Source organism: Opisthorchis viverrini (assembly GCF_000715545.1).
Source record: "Opisthorchis viverrini unplaced genomic scaffold opera_v5_2, whole genome shotgun sequence".
NCBI lineage: Eukaryota > Metazoa > Platyhelminthes > Trematoda > Opisthorchiida > Opisthorchiidae > Opisthorchis > Opisthorchis viverrini.
Window position 1 is genome coordinate 4,927,780 of NW_008751658.1, and position 24,444 is coordinate 4,952,223.

Sequence of the window (24,444 nt, forward strand, 5' to 3'; positions counted from 1 at the left end):
TTCATATCAGAGGCAAGTGTAGAAAATGGTGTACCCTGCTTCACTTGACTAGTGATGAAATGTTTGCCACAAAATTACCAAACTCTGAAAAGACCATTGGAAACCCAGAACTTTGATATCATCTTCTATATCAAATCCAAAAACACTTCAGTCCATCACGTTCTATGAAATGGTTCCACCAGATAATATCCACCCTACGTCATCGAAGACTGGTGCTTAACTTTTGGATTACTTAAGTAATATGAGATGATTATAGACATTTGAAGTGAGCGCTTGTCTTCAAGTATGAAGGTCCCGTTCTTTCTTCCAGCTCTGGTAATATTCTTACTCTCGACTTTGAATGTCTTCCTGCTCCAGAATCACCGATTCCAAAATCTCCAACTCTTCGATGGACCGACGTCGGATTGCATTACTACGTGCTTCGAAGGCTCGACAAGTAAGTTCATTGTCAAAGGAACTGTCGGTGAATTTGTGGTTAATAGTCTATTAATAGATGCGCTCAGAAAATCTGAAGGAAGTCAGCTGAAACGACAAGGTTTGCCAGCTACGGTATTAAACCGAGCTGGGTAACTTGTAGTGGCCTAGCGATGTAGAAGAAAGCTTATGCTACATTTAGCTTACAATATTCGTTCTACAATGAAGGTTACACTCGCGCAGCCTATGTACATCAGAAGAAATTTAGGATGGGTTGTGTTGAATCTACTTTACTTGTTAAGATTCCAACTGCTGGTAGCTGGCAGGATATAATGTCCACCTTTTGGTATTGCCGTAAATTCGGATGTCCCATTTTCCCCGCGGTTTCGCGCCGACATTTTCCGCGATGTATGGTATGCCTCGGGTGTTTCCCTGCTTTAAATCACCGCAAAATATCGCAGTTTCTCAGTAAGCCTCTCGCTTCAGAAGCTTCCATAGTCGAGATCTAAACAGTATCCAGAATAGGCTCTTGGTAATACTAATAGAAAGCTAACAACGCATTAAACATATACTAAGTGGTATCCCAAACCTTTCATCTGATTGGGGCGTCCAGACCACAGACCAATCAAATTGGCTTGTCAAGTTTGTCTGACAGCGAACGCGGGGCACGCCTACGTTCAGCAGTACACTGTTCCGTCCATCTTGATCGATATCACTTTGTGTATTCACCAAAAGTGTTTCCAATTGACAACCACCATCTGACCGCCGAAACCTAAAGTCAAAACTTTCTGATTTTTGGCAATGCGGAGTCTATGTCTTGCTTCGAATTAACGAACCAAAAATTCATCAATTTGGTTGATTGCGAGACAGAACTTGGTGAACGAAACCCGACTGGCATGCCTACTACTCACGTCGATAACATATTCGAAAGAACTTTGTTCAAAAAATAATGTTTGGCATAAGCAGTTCAAATAATTTGCCACCGAGGCGAAACATCCTACATTACCATCGACTGGCTAGTTAATCATCCAACGTGATTTCAAGGGCATATTTTCTAACTACATGGGTCGAAGTTACGTAATCAATAAACAGACTACTTCAGTTGTGGCCAGCCATTATTAATGAACTCATTTAGATATACAGATTGACCGGTGTGTGGTCGGACAGCTCTGTATGTTAAATAGGAGTGGCTCATGTATCCGCTATCGGTCATTCGAACAACTGGAGTAGGTGAGTATCAGGACCATCCAATCATGTAGTGAAGGTTTCCTAAGACCCGATCCCTACACAGGTATATTTGAGAACAACTTCAGCAAGTCTTTACGGAAAGACACATACTACTAGATGGGGGCAGTGCGACAACTAAGCATTACTTTCTATGGCTTTACTGAGTAAGCTACGGTGGGCCATGTTCCAGTTGCACTGATCTGCAATTTTTTCTGCCTTTATTAAATATGTCAAATTGTTCCAGGCTTTTCAGTTTCCTTTTGCTCAGCATTGGGGTTCTTCCAAAGAACCAACATTGAATCAATTTAATCACTTCTGCGATAAGTAGCTAAGTCTGCATAACATCAGTGCAGCAAGAATTCAGCCTGATGTTTTTATGAATCTCACTGTCATGGCGCCATTGTCAATGAGTTTAAAGTACAATGCATTTAACCTCCCACAGGGGCGATGTCAGCGAACTTCGTCTTTTGATTGATAAGCAGACAAACCAAGAATATGTGGGCAAGCTTTATTTCCTCGACGATCCGATCGGGAGGGTTGCGGGAGCACGGGAGTTTGAATGCTTATCTCGCCTTTGTCACTCAAACGTTGTGCAGTTACACGATGCAATAGTCAGCGACAACGTTCTTGTGCTGATTATGGAACGGTAGGTTCTTATTTCAGTATCTTCCTGACGATTTTTCACAGATAGTTCCCTGGGATCATGCTATGACTGTAAGATGGTGGTTCATAGATTTTCAGGACATTCATCTGCCAATGGTAATAAGTTAGTCCATTCTGGGCCTGTGGAGTGTCTATGTGGAGTTGTCTGTGGTCTGCTGTGGGAGCTCATCACACTAGCTATGCCTGAAAAGACTAGACGACGGGTTGGATTAGATAATTTGCTCTATCTTCTTGTGCACCGCTTCTGCCATTATGGGCCGTTTTTATTTTTTTGACTTTTATTTTACGTTTTTTTTTACCTTTGTGTAAAATGTGAAGCTGACTTACGTTTCAGTATCATCAATATACAGGAACCTAAACATCGGAAAACTGATGCTGAATGGTGAAAGCTGAGTCCACTGTTAAAAGTCTTGCTTATCAAGAGAGTTTTTCCAGCTGCACCTGGCTGTTTGTGCGTCCGTCTGGAGAAAGTGAACAGAACGAAGAAGAGCCTCTTTACTGTGACCTCCATACAGTAATCATCTTTCTAAAAGAACGGCTTTTTCGCGGTACTCCTAGTAACAAATCGAATTGAGACCTGGTATATAAACGAACTGACCACCTGCACTGCTGAGTCAAGCCGATTGGCATTGAACCATGCCGTGCAGTCAATCAAACGCACGAGCTGCAAAATTTTTCGGTTAGTTTGTCTCACTGACCACCGTGACGGAGACAACGAGGCGAAGCTGAAGTGATAGGTTATGGGTGAGTGAAGTAGAGAATTCTCGTACGAAAACGTTATATGACTTGCACGACCACAACTGGTCCTAATTCGATGGATGGGCAAGTTTGCTTCTGGGCTGATGTCCTAGGGAAAACAACACGAGACAAAAGATGTTCATAGTGCTTAGTGCCTGACAGTCAAGTAGATACAAAGCGGAATATTGTTGCTACGCTCGTTAATGCTGCCAGCTACGTTTATTTCTACAGCCCCTTGACATGAGCTTAAACAAAAAACGCGGCCAGGTAACTCGGCGAACAAGCCACGCCATAAACTGGTTAGAAACGGCCTAGTGGAAGGTGTAGCATCCATCTGAGCGTACGTCATCAAATTTTGTGGTAGCATAGCGCGAAGTCTATAGTGAAATCGACGTGTAAATTATGTAGATAACTAGTACCTAAACCCCCCACACTAGCGTTCGACCCAGTTCTATGTACTTACAAGCTGTTGTTCTGTGTGTTCTTTAACGGCTTGCGTACTTGCACACCAAGACCGACGGTTTTCACGCTTCATCATTCATCATGGCCATTAAAGCTCACAACCTAGAGGTCACAAATTAACGTGACTTGTATATTGTTTGCCATCGGCTAGAAATCCAGTTGGTGTTTTCCTGCCGTGTTTGACCACGTTAAAAATAACACAAATGCGCTGATGCTAAAACTAGGCAGCTGCAGACTATCAGCATCAAACTGTGCAGTGCACTGGGGAGCTGGCGTGGTCTTATTCTAGAAGAAAACAAACTATTGTTTTTCAGTTAGTTGCTAATGGTTGAATAAGCAGATTTGTGATAAAATAGATCCACCCTGAAAACCTGTGAATTATCATTCTACGTGTGCTCGTATCTATCCATGTATAGTGAAACCTGACGTAGTGTGACGCTCTAGAGCCATGCGGCTAGAATCTTACGGTAAATTTGATTCTAGTAGGTGAAAATATTCTGTCATTTAAATGTCCATGGTGTACCAGGATAAGATTCATGCATTTACTTTTTTTCACTCTCCAGGCTTACTGGTCCCAATTTACTGAAGGCAATGCTTCACTGTAACAACTGGTCAGAATATGCAACTGCGTCGGTTGTGAAGCAGGTCCTTGAGGCCGTGCAGCATTTACATTCTGAATGTGTCGTACATCTTGATCTGCAGGTATGTAAATTATTAGCTTTTATTAAAAATTTCCCTTCTACTTGGTTCTGTTCGTATTAGAATACTCTGAAGGACTGGTTAAGCTGAGTTGAAACTGTACAGGCTTTGCAAATTAAAACAAAGCAATGAGTTGGTACTTAAACTTCTTATCCGTTGATTGTCTGTAAAGCTTGCAATTTTACTAAGTGACATTTTTGACGATAGATATTATTGGTACCGAAAAAGATATCTTAAGGAATGAGTTGCTAAATTAACATGACCATAGCTACGAAAAAGCCTGCTGTTTTCGCGTGATAACCAGAATCATAAGATCTCCTCGAACGTCTATTCTTCTTTTTCCCTGATCTAATATGCTTAAATTTTATTATTCTCAGCCGGAAAATCTATTGTTTGCTCGAAACGTGACCGCAGAAACATGGGATGGCCAAACATCATATACTGACCTATTCAAAGCCTTGTCACCGCTAGTCAGTGACACCATGGGTTTGAGGGAGACGGATCGTCATAAGATGAGCGTTCTGAGTAGTCTTATCAAACTGGTTGGTTTCTCGTCCGCGGAGCCGTTGGTGAACAAGTCAAATGCTGGTCCGGTGTACTGTTATCCGCCCCAACGATTTCGACCGGAATATTCTGCTCCTGAAGTGCTAATTGCAGCAAGCCAGTCGGCGAGCACGGACGCTGAGTCACCTATTTCGGTCGGACCAGCAGCAGATATGTGGAGTGTGGGTGTACTCACCTATGTGCTGTAAGTTGAAGTAAAAATTTACTCGATTCTTACACGTAAAGGCTCTTTTTAAAAGATAATTCTCCCATACCGTACACATTTGCTCGCATACCAAAAAACTGCAGCATAACTGGTATACTATCTGGCCTGTCCATTTACACTTCTGATTAGATTGAGGTGAAACAAAATCGTGTGCAGATTACTGCCATACAAATGGCTTGGGTTGATGGATAAGCGGATGGCAAATAATATGACTATTAAGTGGAGCATAAGGCTGACAGAAACTCGTGGGTGCACATACTTGACGAGCCCCAAGAATGTTGAAAATGGTGGTGGGCTATCGAAAGATTTCACCGGCCTTGTGAATTATATGCTATATCAAGGGGGTTCTACTATGACTTCAAAAAATCCCAAAAGACGTTTTTAGTCTCCGGCGGGTAGTTGTAATATGAGGGACGAATAGCCTAGGTTTTGTGCCTTCCTTACACAGCCATACGGTGGTGCTAAGGATAACCTTGTCTTCCTGAGGATCAATAGGTGGAGGATGATGTTCTATTCAAATTTCTGTATCAATCACGTCGAATTCTGGCACTAGCCATTAGAGAAGGTCCGTCGTACATGATCCTGCCACTCGCTGATGATTTGGCCAATGATTTCGGTTTGGCGTCAGCAAAAACGCAAATCACGTCCCACTGGACATCCGGAATCATGCGTTTCGGCCACCGTATGACATGTAGCAGCGTGTGCATCATTCAAGTGCACTGAAAAGGTGCTTATAAAACGGGTTTTCAAGTGGCCGTATTTTCTAGCTTGGGCGACTTTCTTGCATCTACAGGTAATTTCAAATGCGTACAACCCTTACTGAATGCACACGTCACTACGTGGCATACAGTTCACTTGAATTTCTTTCCAATGTTTTCTGCTGTTGGTTGTAATCAGCTAAACCAGAGTTACAGCACTCTTTTTGTGGTCAAGATGTCTTCCGACTGTCTTCGGGTGTCTCGGTGGGCAAGAGAGAGGATTTCATCTTGAAAGAAATGGGGTTTTTACTCTCCAGCTCCATTTAACCCTTTACTTAGCCGAACCCGGGGAGGGGATTTCGTAAGAACTAATCACACTGCTGAGCAGCAACTCCTGGCTAAACGGTTAGGTGTCCAATTACCGGCCGAAAGATCGCGGGTTCAAAACTCTCTGAGTTTCGTGAGGTACGCATTACTGCTGATTTCCAAGGAGGATGAAATAGTCATACAGTCTTTTCCGGCTTTTCAGCAGGGATTCGGTTCAATGAAGGTTGAAATCTCTACTGAATTTTACCGAATCTCCTCACAATACCATCATGTTCCGTAAGCTTATTGTTGCAATAATAGGTTTTGCGCTATCCGTTATTCAAAAAGGCAAGACAAACACAACGACTCAGATGTTTTAATGAATCTATCGAACGAGCTAATCGGTTGATAAATGTGCATCGGCCGACTCTTGGTGGCTGATGAACACACTGTTAGCCACACAAAAATCCATACATACCGCTGTGTTACTGCCAACATAACACTTATTTTTAACTTGTAAATTAGTTTTTCTCCCTTAGAGAGACCACCCAAACTGATCAACCAAATGTGTTCTCTCCCGAGAGAGAGAAGCCAACATCTTATCCTTCCACGAAATTCGAAGATCGCCGGGAGATCATTTCAGCCACCTACGCCACAGTGTGCACCATTAGATTGCACGGGGTTAAACCATGTGTTTCGCAAAAGGGATCAGAAGTGCACATGCCTGTTGCATCTGTGATTAATTGACCGACCCACCTCATTGATAAACGTAAGATTTCCGTGCGGCTGTGCATGAACTATCACCTACTCCAGCTCTGCAAGCAGCTCGAACTAATCTAGATGTTCCAGCGGCATTTTCAGATACTCAGTGACAAAGCAATCCAGCTTGGACAATTTGTCTTTTTGGCAGCCAGGATGAGTAAACAGGTCAAGTAAACTGGTGTTTTCGATGCTCCGTCGTAAATTCTGCCGTTGGTTTGAACGTATGTCGAACTGTACAAGTCAAACCAAACCAGACACGTAATCCCCCTAATATACTGCGATTCCGAAATTTCATAACACTTTCATCATAACTTTCAACAATTTGAGGTGGCAACGCCATGTTTAGGCAATTGTTCTTGTTGAATGAACTTTCACCGGTGTACTTTTCTTCTTTCATTTCAGATTAACTGGTTGGTGTCCTTTCTTTGACGTACATTCTGGTGAGCCACTCCGTGAGCAGATCCTGAACGCAAATTTCAGCATGGATCTTTCAGAGTTTGACAGTATTTCTGACAATGCAAAGCAATTCATCAGGGACTTACTGCAGCCTAATCCGGGGTAATATTTTTTGTAAATAATTTTGTTTTCATTCATAGCTGAGGATGCCGTGACTCTGTCTTAACTACAGTTACTTTCAAATCTCCATAACCTAACTCAATACAGAGTGGAACAAGTGTCAGTTTATATAAAACAATGAGATTTAACTCCATTCGGAAAATGCTAGTCGATAAAAACCTTATTTAGAAGGAGCAAATGGAGGACACATTGGACCTGATTTGTTATGCACGGAGGGAAATAATTTGACACCAAAACAAACGCAAAATTTACTACCCTAATAAGAGTAAAATTTGTCATTTCTGAGTGCCGGAATTTTCAACCATAAATTGGAGATATTAGGGGAGGGGTAACGTACGACTGTTGACCAAAATGCACCAATCAAGACCTGCTAGTGAGTAGCTGTTTGTGGCAGTCTATGTTGGAAGTAGCTCATACTCGAAACATTACTCTGACTTGTTACGAGTGTTTGACTAATCTTCACAGAGTTGTCAGAATGATACTGGATCTACTATTATTGAATGCGTGGAATGCGAAGAACCTAACAGCGCAATTTCGTACTCCTGAATTCGGCCAGTAGATAGGTTTCCGCAAAACCACTAGTGGTTGAATGTAGACACACCCGTGGCAATGACTCTGAAGCAGACACGCGCTGTATTGATTAAGAATACTATGATGCGACCATCTTTGTCTTTGTAGGCTTAATGCATCCGCAACTACTGTGGTGCCAGAAAAAAGCCTGATGTTCACACTAGGGAAAAGGTTATCGTAACTGTAGGAAACGGTTCAGTGAGAAACAGCGACTCTATCGAAGACCCATAAATCCTTGTTTGCGATACAAAGGATACAAATGAACTGTTCTAACGATTTTTGCCATTCGCACGTATCAAGTTATTTCCAGATAGGTTTGAAGCGGACCTTGTGATCCATCAACCATGAAAAAATCGTTTTCAGATGATTCCAATTTCCGAGGACATGTCTTACCGTCGTTTGATTTGACAATCGGCTTTTTTTGCGCAAAAAACGATAATGTGAAATGGAAGCGAAGGAACTTCCATTGATCATACTTTACAGACTGAGTGGAACACACCACTCCGTCACATATTGACGAGGACAGTTATCGGGTCCTGCCTCTGACCTTTATCACGGATAAAGTCGCCTCGGTGCTCTGGAAATGCAAATCCTAGCTGCTGAGTTGAACGGGGATGCCCGATGGACTCTTGGCACTGAGTAAATTTTCTGCCCATGTTTTAGACTTAACGGTGATATAAGAATCAAGCTAAATGGTCCAAATCTAGTTATTTTCACATGTTCCTCTTTTTTTCATTCCGGATCTCTCAATACCTAGTAGTTTAGTCAAAAATCAATAACTCGAAAAAATGTAGTCGGAAAATTAGAGTCACGGTCACTTTCCACTAAAAGTATCAGTATTTAAATATAGTTAACTGTGAAGGCAATAATTGGAACAGCCTTGGAATTCTCCGAACGAAAACTGGTAAAAATGATACGTCCTACTCGTTATTTCCCAGTTGGATCCCAATCTGTCATAAAGTCAAGTTGGAACGCAGCCTGCTGTCGTCTTCTACCATTCGTCTGCGAACCGTAACAGGTAAAGCTAGAACTTTGCTTGCATGTTATCAGCCCTTTAGTGAGTGAACATCTACAAAATACTTTGGTCCAGCTTATCTAGTTATAAATAGGAGTACGATTTGTGTTCCAAAATGACTGCGTAATCATCCTAATGGTTGGTGTTCAGATTTCCCGGCAACGGGTCTTCTGTGAAGTGAAAGCAATGTTGTATTTAACATGTTGAACCCAAAAGACAGATAACGAGATTTTTATGCTTGTAAACCACTGCTCAAAGTAGACACACACAAAGTGCTGGCCGCTGGTGATGGAGACATTAGGATTAGACATCGACTAATGTAAAAGGAAACCAATCGCAACCAATAGTCAGTGTGGTTGTACCATCCTTTTTTGTTTATTTGGTACTTCACTGCGGAGTGCTTTTCAGTTTTGGCCTTTGAATTGCATTACTTTTGTTATCTACATGCCAAATCTGAATTCAGTTGTTAACAACACTCTAATATCAACCTATAATTCCTTAAAGTCAGCATTTGCGTTAGTTTGATTTCACTTAATCTCATTGCGTACTATCCGTACATTGCAGCCGTTTCAGTAACCTTAACTGGTCGCATTCGTTATGCGTATACATACATAAACAAATACGTATTTTTGGATACCTGGATGATTTTTCAATAAAACGATCAATTTACGGGGTTCAGTTCGATAGGAAGGAGTGAGCGATAATTCAGTATGTAATAAACCTCACTGTAATGATTCGCCCTCTAAAACTACTGATCGGTTGCAAGTCAGGCTGTTTTGCTCTTGTTCCATTAGGGATGTGCTCACCTTTCCATCATAACCGAATTCGATCGCTTCGTTAGTATCAAAATGTGGAGGAAGTACATTGTTCTTGTACTTTTTTAATTGGTATAGGTCCAGGCCAACGGCCGCCGAATGTTTACAGCATCCATGGTTGTCTACGCTGAAAAACAGCGACGGTCAAAACATCGAATATCGTCTCGAACGTCTCCCTGTATACTACGAAGCATATAAAAGCAAGGTCAGTTGAAGTTTTGTTTACATTTCGCCATAATTGTTTACACCCGAGTTAGACCCCCGAACTATGGAGCATGTATGTTTCTACCTGCTAGTCTTCATGTGACTCCGCGTCAAAATACGCGTGAAGTGAGAAAAGCTGTTACGAGTCCTCATGTTTTGAATTTCCTCCGCTTCAGTCTAACTTAGCACGTTTAGATTTTCAACATACCCGAAAAAAACTTCCACTAAAATTTTGCTTAATATTGATTTTGTATGTGGTGGATCGTGTTGTAGGTCGAGGAGCTGCTTAACACTATTGAGGACAATTCGTTGATCGACTGCTGTTTCTTGGCTGGGTCTGCTGTACGGCGCCCAGGCACTCAACTGGAGATGCTCAGAGGGCACAACAACAGCATTCCCAATCATGAGTGAATACCACTGTTTCACCATGGCCTCACTATGAACAGTGTGGCAGTTACTTTGGGATATCGCTGAAGGATAACAGGAAATGCTAGTTATTTTTGATGGGAAAGGGGGTTATATTTACCTAGAGGGTTGCTGGAGTGAGCAATAGATTCATCAAAGCAAAATTTGATTGACCTGGAGCTGGGGGAAGAACATCTTCGCCAATCTCCTTGGATAGGTTACCCAAGGTGGGGTACTACAAATTCCGTACGGGAATGCAAAAAGGAAGTTGATGGAACAGTTGTTTCGCATGTAAAACAGGCCTGAGAGTTAGCGTCATTCAAGTATTCTGAGACCATTTGCGTTTGACACCCAAGCAGCCTGGAAGGCCTGTGAAGCAGAGGGCACTCACGCCGAATGCAATCAAGAGTGGAAGAAAGTGGTGGTCGATGATGCCCAAAAGCGTGATGTGGATGATTCAGAGAGCCTGAGTGGCTTTTGTCATAGGAAACAAAGACGGGAGGAATTTACGGTGGCATGGGCCACAGTGAAGGTTTTCTAGAGATTTTATTCAGAGCCAGATCGATTCCTGTATCAAAACATCTAAGGATCAACTATCTCCTCACTTCTGTGAAGAACAGGTAGGAAAAGCTAGTTTGCCACAGTGAGACCACGATCCGCACTGTTCGAATAACCGAATGATCGTTTCTCCCCAGAATCAGCAAATGAATAGGTCGTGGAAGGCATCATTCATCCTGAAATTTGCGAACTTTTAGCTCGGTCGGGACTGGTCTTAATGGCAGGCTGCGTCATTTAGATATGCCACGTAATGTTTTGGGAACTCTTTGCATAATAGACTGACATTGATAACAACTTCACTGAACACATGCGTTGGAAGGTGGGTGTTGAAAATCTGGAAGTCCTGATTTAAAAATAGGCGGAAAAAATAAACAAAAGCATGTGGCCTTAACCCTTAGTAGGCATTCCAAATTTGTTGCTTTCGATGGTTCTTCAAGTTATTTTGAGCCAAAATAGTTACACTTGAGAGCAGCTCTTCGTAATAGGGGTATCACTCTGCAACACCAAGCTTATGGGGTGGAACTATCATAAGGTCAAGATAGATTCAATAACGACCAACAAAATTTCGAGTAGAAATCTGTTGGAGGGTCTTCCAAGTATTCCGAATTTCTATTCGGCTCCAGAGTGAAATTAATTCACATGAATTTCGACAAACATACTCATTTGCGAATCAATTTGGTTTTCATGGGAAACTCACTGAATCTCTGAGCAGCTCTTCGTAATAGGGGTATCACTCTGCAACACCAAGCTTATGGGGTGGAACTATCATAAGGTCAAGATAGATTCAATAACGACCAACAAAATTTCGAGTAGAAATCTGTTGGAGGGTCTTCCAAGTATTCCGAATTTCTATTCGGCTCCAGAGTGAAATTAATTCACATGAATTTCGACAAACATACTCATTTGCGAATCAATTTGGTTTTCATGGGAAACTCAACTGAATCTCTCGTTTATGGTATTTTACAACGTTGACGGAAACTCGGGGACTGCGCTTACATGATGAGCCCCAAGAAGGGCGAAACCGGTCGTGGGCTGTCAAAGAGTTTTCGGCGACCTTGTGAGTAGTTTCCCTTCTGAAAAACTTTTCAGCCACCTTATGAGTAGTTTACTTTATGATAATTTACATGAACTTTTCTGCACAGTAAGGCAATAAATCCAGTGGTTCTCCAGACGCTTAAGCAGGGTCACATCTGATATTTAGGTCTATAGTATTCCTGATTAAATCAGAATATTCGCTTTCGTGAAAACATTAAACAGTCATCCGTCTACTCAACTTTAGGGTAAGGTTTGACTTAGCCCAAAAACGGAGGCCAGGAGAATGACCTTTTCCCACGGAGATCCGCTGCCCGAATATATCTCATCGCGTTTCGACAACAAGACACAACGATAATTTTTCAAGCATCTTTAGTGCAGAACATTATTCAAACTGACCCAATCCGATCTACTTCCTCTCTGCCGAGGTGTCGTGCTCTGGGTGCATGACACAGGGGCGATTGATCGTGAGATCATCATTGCGTTAGGCCTAATGGCCCTGCAGTTTCTGGTCGGTAATCACGACGTCACATAATGAGTAATAAGCGTACTACAGTAGGTTTTGAGGCTATCCACGAAAATTCTGAGATAGGATCGACTGATGGAGAGGTCAAGAGAAGTGGGGAATTGAGATGACTGACAAGATGCTTCGCAACTACAGCCGTCACTCTATCGTCATGCGGTGGCTCATGGCTGGGAGAAAAAGCTGAATACATGAATTTACGAGGACTCTCTGAGGGTACAGGTAAGGCCTCATTCGGACGCTCACCACGGACTCCGGCGTCTACCATGCAAAAAACGCAAAGATTTGAGTCAATTTGATAGCTTGCTTGTAAAAGGTGCGGATATCTGTAAGCATATTATCGAAATAGAAAACGTCAGTGTTTACCGTTATGAAGGACTATACTGCAAGCTTTGTTCATCACAAGGAGTTTGAATAATAAGACTTGCAGTATCAAACACGTGAAACCCATCGTGAGTTTCCTCGTTCGCGAGTTTTTTGTCTAACGGTTGTTCGAACGACGGCTGAAAAGTATTGTCCTCCTTGCTCAATAAAACATTTTGTTCGTTCCTTTGACGGTACCATTTGCAATAGGGAATCGTGAGGCCATAAGGTATATTCGATCTGCTCAAATCTAGCAAGCCTGGCACAGCGTCTAAACACGCAAGCTTTTCGTTATGTGCTGTAGACAGTAGCGTTGTCTCATGATCAGAACACGATGCCAAAGATCGGTATATCCCGACTTCATTAGGGAAAGCTTCGTCTGCGGGACTGGAATGTTCGCTTTAATCTGCCTACCCTCTGACTACGTTCCAATTATGCTAGGCAAAGGTTAAAGTTGTCTCATTCGTGGACGGCACAGTATTTCCAGGCTTGAAAATGATTTCCACTAGCTATCTAGTAGCATAATTTTGTTCCCTCCAGTGTTAATCGTACCTGGTTGGTGCTGTGTCTAGTTTTTGGAAGACACCGCATTTTTCGGTAAAAAGTGAGAATTTTGGTGGAGAGTGACAGCCTCACGAAGTTCTAAGGTCTGCTCAACTTACGGAGGCACCTCTACCTTTGGAGGAAGTTGTCGGCCAAAAAACATCACGCACTTTTCACGCTTCCTCGCATCTTCTGTGTAATCTATAGAAGAATGGCAAGAAGTAGTCCCATTATTGCAGTAAAGTTTTATTCTACACATACCTATAAGAGAGCCAGCTGACATGGCGGTGAAATTGAAAGTCGAACAAAAAAATTCGTTTGGAGCATGACAACGTCTAGATAATATTGACAAGTTGATAAAGTAGCCAGGACTCATGTCCTTATAGGCTCGATGTTCAGCAGTGGCGTTAGGTCCTGTTCATTCTTTTTTGTTTACTGGGACTGCAGCAAAAGCTGTGTACGAGTACACGGAGGGAAATTCGCAATAATCGGAAAGCATCTCCCACTTCATTTGTTCACCTATACTTACCGGAGTTGTTATTTTAATCCAATTTCAGCGACCCTGTAGTAGCCCACCTAAGGAGAAGCAACCTACCCATTCAGAACCCCTATCACCAACAGACATAGACCGTAGTATGTTGGATTCTACCCTCAGTGATACTCACCTCGATGACCACCCCGCCAAATTAGCTCAAGATGTGAGACAACGCATTCGGCAGCTATCTTGTGGGCCAGCTCACGGCGAAGGTAATTTGAGTGACATATCCTCAAGAGCATCTTCGATCCCAAGCTTTTCGGATGTGCTTGATCCTCATGAGTAAGTTGTCTTTATAATTTGTTGCACCCAGAAGAAGAGACAGGTTTATTGGATATGATTTCAGCCAGCTACTTCTATCGGCTTCCTTTTGAACCAGAACGGATTCCGAAATTACTGGACGACACGGTCACATCCCTTCCATGGACGATGCATCATTAGAATTGCGAAATAAACTGACTCTCCTCAGACAGGACACCTTGACTGATGCGGTCCCCATCGAAGATGAGGTCATTCATGAGAACGGAATCGAGGAGGCAGGCGACGAAACGGAGAAAAAGATTACTTCAAAATCTACGAAACGAGACAGTTCATCACAGTCATTAAGTGAGTAATTAAGATAAGAACTAATTACGCTATTTAGATTACCCGCGTAAGTAGACTGCTGGAGAGGATAGAGCACAGTATGGAATTTGAGAGAACTTCTGGTCATATAACACATGTTCTCATGTTCGCGCATACTGGCTTTTAGGATATGGGTCTTAAAACACGTACAGACTCCCGATCCCGTACAGTGGAGGATATATATCAAGTTTTTGCCTCGTTCGATCACTTTACGGCAGACCATCACGTTTTTACCTTGGTTACCAACTTTCGATTGAAGATCTCTCTGTCAGAATCACCCCCATACAGACTGGTAAAGGTGCGAAAGACAGTATTAGTTTTCTCGGTATTTTACTGGGAAGGTAACACAAAACTGGGAGCACATGTTTGGAACTCACCTTTCCGACCGCTATGAGAAGATGAGAGACCAAAATGACTTAGGAAAAATCAAGTCAGATGACTAAACTGGACACTAATTACACGAAAAATACTTGAAACCAGTTGGGTAGTCATCGTTTTCGGAAAAGTTTGGTGACAATCGGTAGATTTATTGCTGGGCAACGTTTCGCTTTTGACACAAAAGCTTCGTCAGGCCAAGTGACTAGGTTCCGAGGTTGGTCGAGATTTAAGGCGGAAGGAGAACCAATCAGTCAAATCAAGCTAACTCTCTGTTGGGTTTCGGCCGAGGGATTTTGGTGTGTTAGGGTGGGTGAACAAGTGTTGGGCCGATGGGGAAACCTATATGCGTCTTGGCCAGCCTAGGGTCTAGTTCTTCTGGTTCGGTTCATTTGATGGTTCCTCTTGAACTTCGTTTGAACCTTCTGTCAGTCTGTATGAGTGAGCTAGTACTAAGAAAGTTGTGTAAGAGGGATGCTGTGACCTTTGGTCGGTCGGGGTTTCCACCCCCATCCCCCGGTTTTTTCTAATGCTCCTAAGTTGATTGACAACCACACCGTCAACTCGGCTTATCTAAGACCGCTAATTAGGTCGGAATGGCTAATAGTATATTGAATGAGTGAAGATAAATCATGCACAAAGACCAAGCATTCCACAGTTCTTATATTAGTTCATTCATCATCGATGTCCCCGTCTCCAGTTTTCTTGCCATCATGACAGTGGCGTTGCATTCAGGATGAATAGCAGAACGGATAGAAAGCTACTTGCACTCTAATTACTCGATTTGCTAGCGTATTCTGTATAATAAGAAAAGCGGTGGTATCCACGTGTTTCAAAATCACACTAGCAGTGACGAACATTTTCTGTAGCATCTAAGTTGCGAATTGATACACTTTCGCCTCTGTGGGTCCCGAGTACCGTGATGTTTTGTTAATGGTGCCTTTGTGACTATGTGACGTACAGCTTATAACATTTTTTCTGGATTTCCTCATATCGCTTTGTATCTGCTACCCATGAGAAAGGAAGTGTAGGGCCATTCAAATAGTTTCCTGGACTATCCCGTAAAAGCTAGTGAATTATGTTACCAGGTCCCACAAACCAAGACACTCTGGTCAGCACAACAGCCACCACCACCACCACCCAATAAGAGTGCGGAGGACCTGTTACAAGTATGATGGACGGAGCAGACAAAGTATGCTCGAAAGAGGCCTATAACTTCATTGCAATCAACGGTAACATCGAAGCAGTGCTGCAGACGATTCAATGCTTCATAGCATTCTGTGAATCATATTGACATCAAAAGCTTTGGATGACATCTTGAAATAAGAACTTCTTATGGGATGAGTAACATAATAAATATATTGTGCCACCTTATAAAGTACACTCCAGTAAAAGGTCAACATACATGTTCGAGTGATCGTTTACTTTCAGTCCCAGCAGCGGCACCAACATTCGCAAGCCCACTCCGGGACGCCTATTTCAATATTCACTCTGGTGAAGCACGCTTTAGTTGCCAGCTTGCAGGATTCGCCCACCTTCCTCCCGGAATTCATGGACATCGCGAAGCCATCGCCGACCTCTATCCGACCGACGTCGTCAATGCACAGACCGGACATTCATCGGCGACCGTTGCGGCTTGGTATTTGGGTGGGTGTCTCTTGTCGGATGGCCCCGGAGTTCAACTGGGGACTGGACCGGGAGGTTGGCTCTGGCTATATTTATCAGAGTTGAATGTGGATCAAGCAGGTACAGTGGTCAAATGTGTGGTAAGAAATCGGGCCGGTAAGGCGAAAACCCAAGCTAGACTCTTGATAGCAGGTAAGTAACTGAATACGATTCGGGCGTATCTTTACTCATCCAATATCCTTCGGGACGGCCATTTCATGTGCATAACTTAAAATTATCTGGTACGCATAGCCTGTTTAACAAAACTTCATGCTGTTGTATTTTCAGTCAGTCTCTATAAGATAACGGGCATAATCAAACGTGTCTTTCTGCCCTCTGCATATTTCAATATAACATCTATGGATACAATATTTTTTAGAAGTAACACACTTCTCAAGCGGACCATCATAGATGAGAGATTCATCTGGATTCAGTTGAGCCTCCTGTCAAAGCCATATGAGGGTACTTGTCAAAAGCTATTGATGCAGTTTTTTCACAAAAAATAGGAACTGAACGTATAGAATGACACAGCAATGGACGTTCCCAGCTGGAACGAGGTGGTTGCTTTTGGGAGTGAAGAGACGGGTGTCACCATTTACCACGTCCGATGAAGATGGACCGGTAATTCAAACCATCTAACAACTCACCAGCCTCGATGGAAGGCTAATCATAAGGTTGTTGAAAGCTCTTCCACAACTCAGGATCGGTTTCGCCCTTCTTGATACTCATCAGTCAGGTGCAGTGCCTATGTGCATCATATGCAGTTGAAAAATATCATAAATAAGAGATCCGGCTGAAGATTAAGGTTAGTTGGTCAACAATGGTTTTCTCAGCTGTTTTATGTTCGACTGAAATGATGTTAATATGTAGTTTTCTCACTATGGAGCGATCTTCTACAGAGACCGCTTTCTGGTCGTTAATTCTACTCCTGTTCGCTCCTTTCAACACTAAAAAGCTCGAGGTTTTCTATATAAAGTTGTGCAGACCTCACAGCAATTTTACTCTAGCTGTTTACTTCTGCGAATTCCAGACCCTCCTAAACCACCAGGTCGTCCAGGCATGGCAGAGGTTCATCCGACGGAGGCCCTAATTACGTGGGCACCATCAGATGTAGATGTCGGTGGAGATCTCATCTATCGTGTTGACGCGAAATTTGCAGGTTCGTTTGCACACAACCTTATTTTACATCTCTGTGTCAAACCGTAGTCCTGTATTTTCAATGTGTTCAAGAACCCCCATTCGAATTTTATCAGCCTTTAATCAGCAATGAAGTTCCTCGGTCAGTCAAAGTGTATCAACAAATGAATGTTAGTGAATCGGCATTTCTCTCGGTTCAAGTATTTCTGTGAAATTCAGCATCATTATCTTTTAGGAATTTTGGACCAGTCGTGGTATGAATGACATTTATTTATACAGGAAGCCCGAAAATTTGACGGTATCGCGGTTCCAAAAAACGTGGCTCCGAAGTTGTATACAGTGGTTTAGTGAGTTGCACTGGACTGTACGATGTTTTTTGTCATCGACAGAACAAGTATAATTATGCATTTGTCAGTAATTCCTGTCAAACATTGGACTGGCGAAAACTGGATCGGATTGACTGTCTACTGAAATGGATTCAACACCTGTCGGGATTAGCGGTTTATTGATAAATCTTTGAAATTAGGTATAAGTCAGGATTTATACATTCATTCCGCAGTATCCCATGAGTATTTATGCGCATCATAGCTGCGATACATGTAGATGGCAGAGTGCGACAAAAGCATCGAAAGGTTCATGTCGGTGCTACGACACAGGTGGTTATGCTACTTCGGCATTTAGCAGGTCTTCAAAGTCATTGATATTTGTTCACAGAATCTGCGAAGCACCTTTGACCTTTCCCGGTAGGTTACACGTTCAATACCATCCGGTTTTCTAGCTTTGGGACAGCTCAAGTTCAGCATGTTCACGCTCTGACCAAGTTGCCGATCTCGGATAGATAACTTGTTGTGACTGAGGCTATATTTTTTGTGGTTGCTTGATTTCGCCGATTTATTATTTGTTATCCAAATACATTTGCCTCCTTTAATTATTAGCCAACAATGGTCCAGCTGCATGGCATACGCTTGGGTTCACGGTCGACTGCCGGTTTTTGGCTATGAATCTACAGCCAGGCCTATGTTACCGCATGCGTGTTTCAGCTGGTAACTGTTGCGGATGGGGAAACTATAGCATTGCATCTTCCGAATTCTACACACCCACAGGTAAGAATGCGTTTCAGAAGGTATGACCCTAAACTATCCATAGGTTTAATTAGTTCACATCCCCTATTACCGATGTAAGCACTGAATAGTTTGTACTGATACACAGTCACTATTTAATATAAATAGACCGTTTCGTCCTCGAAGTTTCTTAACGTTCACAGACTATCCATCTCTATCTGATTCCTCTAAAGATCGTTCATCGGAGGTGATATCTTTGTTGAGCAAAGATGATCGGGAATGGTTGTTGACCTGGAGGCAGTCGACTGACATCTACGCACTCAGTGAACATCCAGTGGCTGTTCAGTTCGGTATGGCACTTGGCAATGTGGTTCCACTCCCTGTGTCGGACAAATCACTGCAAAAACTGCAATGTCACGATGGACTGATCACGGATTTGGAGGTACTTCGTGAAGTGTGCACTCCGGAATACTTGGTTTACCGGTGAGTATGTTGACAACTCTCAGTTCGCCTTGAGTAGTATTCTGCGGTTGGTGTTGGAGAATTCCATCTAAATGAAAAGGCAATTTCGGCGCTGGGTGCAGTCTTCATTTTGTTGGCTAGCTGACTAGCAGACGAGCCAGTCAGAGTGCAGGTCATATTCACTCTGGTTTGTAGCCTCCGCTTCAGACCTATACGAGCGAGTTTAAGTTGTATCAGCGGGGCCTATAACGGTACAAGCTAGTACGCAAAAGCAAAAGTTGTGGGAAGAAGTATAATGTTTGTCTGCCACTGTCTCTAGTTACCACCACCTCGTTCTTGCTGTTACATTGGGTAGTATGCCGGACCCACGAGAAGATAATTAAATCCCGTGCTTAACCTGGGTTACTAATCGTATGTACGTTGCGTGGGTTTGTTGGTTTGTTGTTTAATTTTAATGGATAAGCCATTCCCAGTTCTCTCGTTCGCCCAATCAATCGCTGGTAAAGAGACAGACTCTCTTAAACCAGATCTGAGGGGAGCACATAGCATTATCGCATTTACAGGTTCTAGCTGCCACAATTTAGTTCACCGCTGATCTGACAAGTAACAGTGGGTGTTTAGTATTGAGGGAGTGACTGAATTGGTTCCTGTGCTTTTTATCAGTGTAGAGATTGAGGGATCGCGTGACTGGACCATGTCCGTCAATATTTCTGCTCACGAATGTTATCCGTCTAAGGACTTCCCGCCCAGAAAGACGACAGCGGTCAGCACAACTGAGGTCGCTGGTAATGACCACCAAGCAGTGATTTGATTTGCCCTCGATCGTTTCCACACTCCGTATGACTGTGCAAAAATGACCACCGGAAGTCTCTCCGCAGTGCAACTTAGTCTAGATCACCAGCTCATCTATCATATGCTCGTCACTTCCTCCGAATGCCGCTAGGCTCGCTGAATCAAATACACTTCACCGCATCTCACCAGATGAGTGGTGTGACGAATACAATAAGCGGCAAATTTAAATAACCACCCTAATTTACAGGCACGTCATGCGTAAGAACAAGGTCGCAGGATCAATTAATTTCGCACAACCTCGTCTGTCGCAATACGTGCAAGACGGAAGAGCATGGAGTAAAATGCATGGTTAGATGCATCGCTTCTATGGAACTGAAAGGTAACGTGACGGATTAATAAAACCAGGGAAATCTAAGAGTGACCACCAGAATCTGTACACCAGTAATACATTTTCCGGTAAAAATAAGGACGTTGAAATCAAACCAAATTTGTTCGCAAATGAGTGCTTTCGCTGAATTCAATGGAATTAAACCTTCCGGTTGTCATATGCTTCAACTTTACGAACTTCAGAAATCTCAGAGACCCCATGTAAATATTCGCCCCATTTCAGCAATAAACAGTCTGCCTTATTGTTAGTTGGCCACTGCTCGAAAAATGTTTATAAGCTTTTAGCCTACCCTGAGAACCTTGATAATTCTCAGGGTCAAGCCTTCTTTTGATAAACAGTCACATTCTACCAATGTCTCCTTCAGAGAAACTGAATTTTTTCATGTGATTACCCAGATATTCGCTCCGGTCTGGGTAAACTAGCCGCACCAGTTCTTAAAGATCTAAATTTAAAAAAGTACATGAAAAGTGTCAGACAATACTTTCGAGGTACTAGTTAAAACGAAATTGATGCCATCACCATGGTTAGTCTTTTGGGACCCACGTTGGCAGATATTCTTTATGACTAAACTTGAGTACTCGGTAAAAAAGCATGTCCGGCAGCTACCTTTGCATAAGCAACATTTTACTCTCGGTGTAGCACTCCACCAAAATAGTTCTTTTACCTGTGACCTCGCTCACGGTTTATTTTGGCAACACCAAGTTTCATCTCGTCTGACAATTCATCTCTTATCCTTACTTCTTACTCAACTTCGTTGGTTGGTGCATATAGTTGGTAGCGTGGTTTGAGAAGCCCAGTCGGCAAGCATCGTGATTCATCAACTAGCTAGACATTGTTGCGGATACAGAAAAGTCCAAATCCTTTATTTTGCCAGAGGTATGCAAAGAAATATCGTGAGTCAAGGCGGAAATACAATTCGGTGAACAGAAGTTTTGTTCTCTAAGCTTAAGCTTCAGTGGTTTTGGCAAAGTTTTGTTTGCGAGTTCTTGTCGTATTTCTTCCAGTACCAAGAATGTGAGGACGTTGGGTTTTGGTGTTATCACGTATTGTAATTCAGCCCGTCTGAAACGGAAGAACTGAACTACTGTCGAATGTGGCCAGGTTCAGCTGAGCTCTCCAGGTTTTTGTCGCGCCTTGTTTCAAAGTTCCGCCAAAACTATTCGACCTATTCCAAAAACTTCTCGTAAAACTGGTCAGAGCTACCACACCGTTGGAAATCATTCAGTGTTTTAGCAAAATAATTGAAAAATTCCCTACCTATTTTGAATTTCCACCTGTTGGCCTAGGTGACTCTAGACAGCAATGCAACTAGTTGGACGCAGGCTTCTTGGCCTGTATTCCCATCAGCTAGGAGGGAGGCAATGCCTTGCATTAACCATGACACGTGCCCAGCTCGCCAGGAATGTAACCAAACATGTCGTCCAGCCTTCACACGACTGCTCACTATGCGTTTATAGCGGTTCCCATGGTTATTCAGACGCATCCAGACGAACGCGACCTGGTATTTTCTTAAACTGTTAAGTCACTCACGTCTTAGTGCGGACATCTTACTACTGTGCTCATAGACGTTTACTTCAGGGACCAGTGGAAAATCTTATAAACAGTACTTTAGAATGGAGGTGATTGGTAAGCGTTGGTGAAAACAAACGCTATCAACCCGCACACTATCATCGGGTTTATGGAGTGCCCAGATTCATGAAGCCTTGATCCATGGTGCACAAACTCCTATTGAATCAGGAGCAAGTCGACTGGGCACTCATTTGGATTACTATTACTTTGACTGTGGCGATGAATTAGATTCCAACTGGTGCGCACTCAGGGTTTGATCAGGACAATTAGCCTACGACCATGTCCTGTTATTTTGCCTGTTTCCTTGTCACGATCAAAGGTGTTTTCATTATAACCAAAGAATTGGAGTGATTTAACCAGTGGTGGCATTTCACAACAAGCCGTCACTACAAATTAGAATGCCACTGATTCATAACGGTTGGCAATCCAAGCGGGAACAAATCGGGTCTTGATGGACGGTTTTTCAGCTAGGCGTGTTTTGGTGGTGCTGCTGCCTATTATAAAAATATGTTTTAGTATGTACAAGCGTATTATCAAGAAAGTGCGAATAAAGAGGACATTTTAATGGACTATGCACATTCCGATGTGACCAGGTAAGCTTGATAAAACTCCTCGGTCGTAATAGGGCATGAGGAATTCAGTGACAACGTGTACAGACTAGGCGGTTGACCAAACGTACAGCTTACATTTTATCGCGCTCATTATAGCCATGGCATACTGATTGGCCTTGCGCAGTGTGCTGGGTGAAGTCGCCAGGCGCTTCACCCGTCCGTTCACTCTTTGCTTTCAAACCGGCTGAGTACAAATTCGGTAGTCAGGCATGTCTGAAATTGATGATCACCGAATGTGAATATACTTATAGAATTAATAGCCCAAGTTGTTACTCGGTTCCCCTTGTTCATACACGAGACGGACGTTGGTTAGTTCAGATATTGTGAAGACGCTTTGGCGAGACTCTCAGAAATGTCCCGTAGTGACTGGATCTTCTTCCTACTAATCTGGGGCAATGCATATGTTGCACAGAGCGCACAGATGCTTAGCTCCTCCGAGCCGGGTTAACTTGGGACCCATCGACGTTGCGTATCTAGTTCTACATGGTTCAGTGAATTGGAATCGGCATTTTTACGCTCAATCCACGCTTTCTCACATATCATCAAGTTCACTTAACGCGTCACAAAGCAATCGACTAAGGACTCAAGCAAGGTTGGTTTGTTAGAATGCTGTGAAACCTATAAGCACTAAAAACATGATGGCTTTTGTCGCCGTATTGTTTCTGAAAAATGGATGTACGTCTGGGGAAAGTAGATGAACATTTTTTGGTCATTCGAACGGAACTTTGACGAAGCTCAGGCTGATGGCTAGCCGGGGGAATTAACACATATACAGTGAAGATAGATAGATGTATACTAAATGGCGCGCGGTACGAAAGGCTCGAACAAATCGTATGATTGCACATTTTAGCTTGGCCCCTAATTTAGTCAACCAAAAGCTATCTCAACTCCATCACAGCCCTATCTTGCGTTATCATTCAACCCTTTGCATTCAAACCGCCATGAACCAGTCGGACACGAATGACTCGATCCCTCCAATGCTCTTCGACCCTTACGATAACTAACCGACACGCATTTAACCAGCGGAGTCCCTGTCGTTAATCCAAACCTGGAGAGCGGTATTACCTTACACTTTAGTTTACATTAAATAATCACACCATGCTTGTGTGCAACACAAGGTCCGTGTCATTTTTCACAATGGTGAAATCATAAAAAGTGACGTGTGATTAGAAAGGCTGGCTGACAACCACATAGCCACGTGTCAACTCGCTTTATTCAAGACTGCTTTCCTTGCGCTCCACCTAGAATCATTAGCAAAAACTGGGGGGTGGGGAGCGGAAATCCCAACCCGACCAAAGGTCACAGCATCCCTCTTACACAACTATCTTAGCACCAGCTCACCCACACAGACGGACAGAAATATCAAACGACATTCAAGAGGGACCATCAAATGGACCGAACCAGAAGAACCAGACCCTAGACCGGACCAAAACACATGTAGGTTTCCCCATCGGCCCAACACTTGTTCACCCACCCTAACACACCAAAATCCCTCGGCCGAAACCCAACAGAGAGTTAGCTTGATTTGACTGATTGGTTCTCCTTCCGCCTTATTATCATTTACTTTTGAAGAGCATGGTCACAAACATAAAAAGTGAGTGCAAGCGATGAATGCGAAAGAGTAACAGGAGAATATGGGAGAAAAGAGAGAAACGTCTCATTCGAGATCATGCCAAGGGCAGTGCCAGTCTGATGAGGTGAATCCCAAAGTATGTAAAGATTTTGGTATGGGAACACGCGTCTAAGGACCAACAACCAAAGAAAGGACAAACAATCGTGAATGCTCTTCAAGGCGCAGTGTGCGCTAGCACAGTCAAGACTCGCACATCAGGCACAAAGTGACCGTCATACTGGGTCTGGTGTGAGATTAAATGGCAAAAATG

The 24,444-nt window shown here is 43.0% G+C and overlaps 1 protein-coding gene across 1 annotated transcript in view; it reads left to right on the forward strand.

Moving 5' to 3' along the window:
- The window catches only part of T265_12500 (hypothetical protein), a gene marked incomplete at both ends in the record, with an annotated part of 174,272 nt that overhangs the window by 141,230 nt on the left and 8,598 nt on the right, over positions 1-24,444 (forward strand). The window contains 12 exons of the mRNA XM_009164024.1: positions 292-436; positions 2,084-2,287; positions 4,068-4,206; positions 4,581-4,951; positions 7,141-7,296; positions 9,793-9,919; positions 13,900-14,159; positions 14,257-14,483; positions 16,308-16,694; positions 17,572-17,700; positions 18,614-18,781; positions 18,943-19,222. Coding sequence (XP_009162288.1) covers positions 292-436; positions 2,084-2,287; positions 4,068-4,206; positions 4,581-4,951; positions 7,141-7,296; positions 9,793-9,919; positions 13,900-14,159; positions 14,257-14,483; positions 16,308-16,694; positions 17,572-17,700; positions 18,614-18,781; positions 18,943-19,222 — 2,593 coding nt within the window. The remainder of the gene's footprint in view (positions 1-291; positions 437-2,083; positions 2,288-4,067; positions 4,207-4,580; positions 4,952-7,140; positions 7,297-9,792; positions 9,920-13,899; positions 14,160-14,256; positions 14,484-16,307; positions 16,695-17,571; positions 17,701-18,613; positions 18,782-18,942; positions 19,223-24,444) is intronic.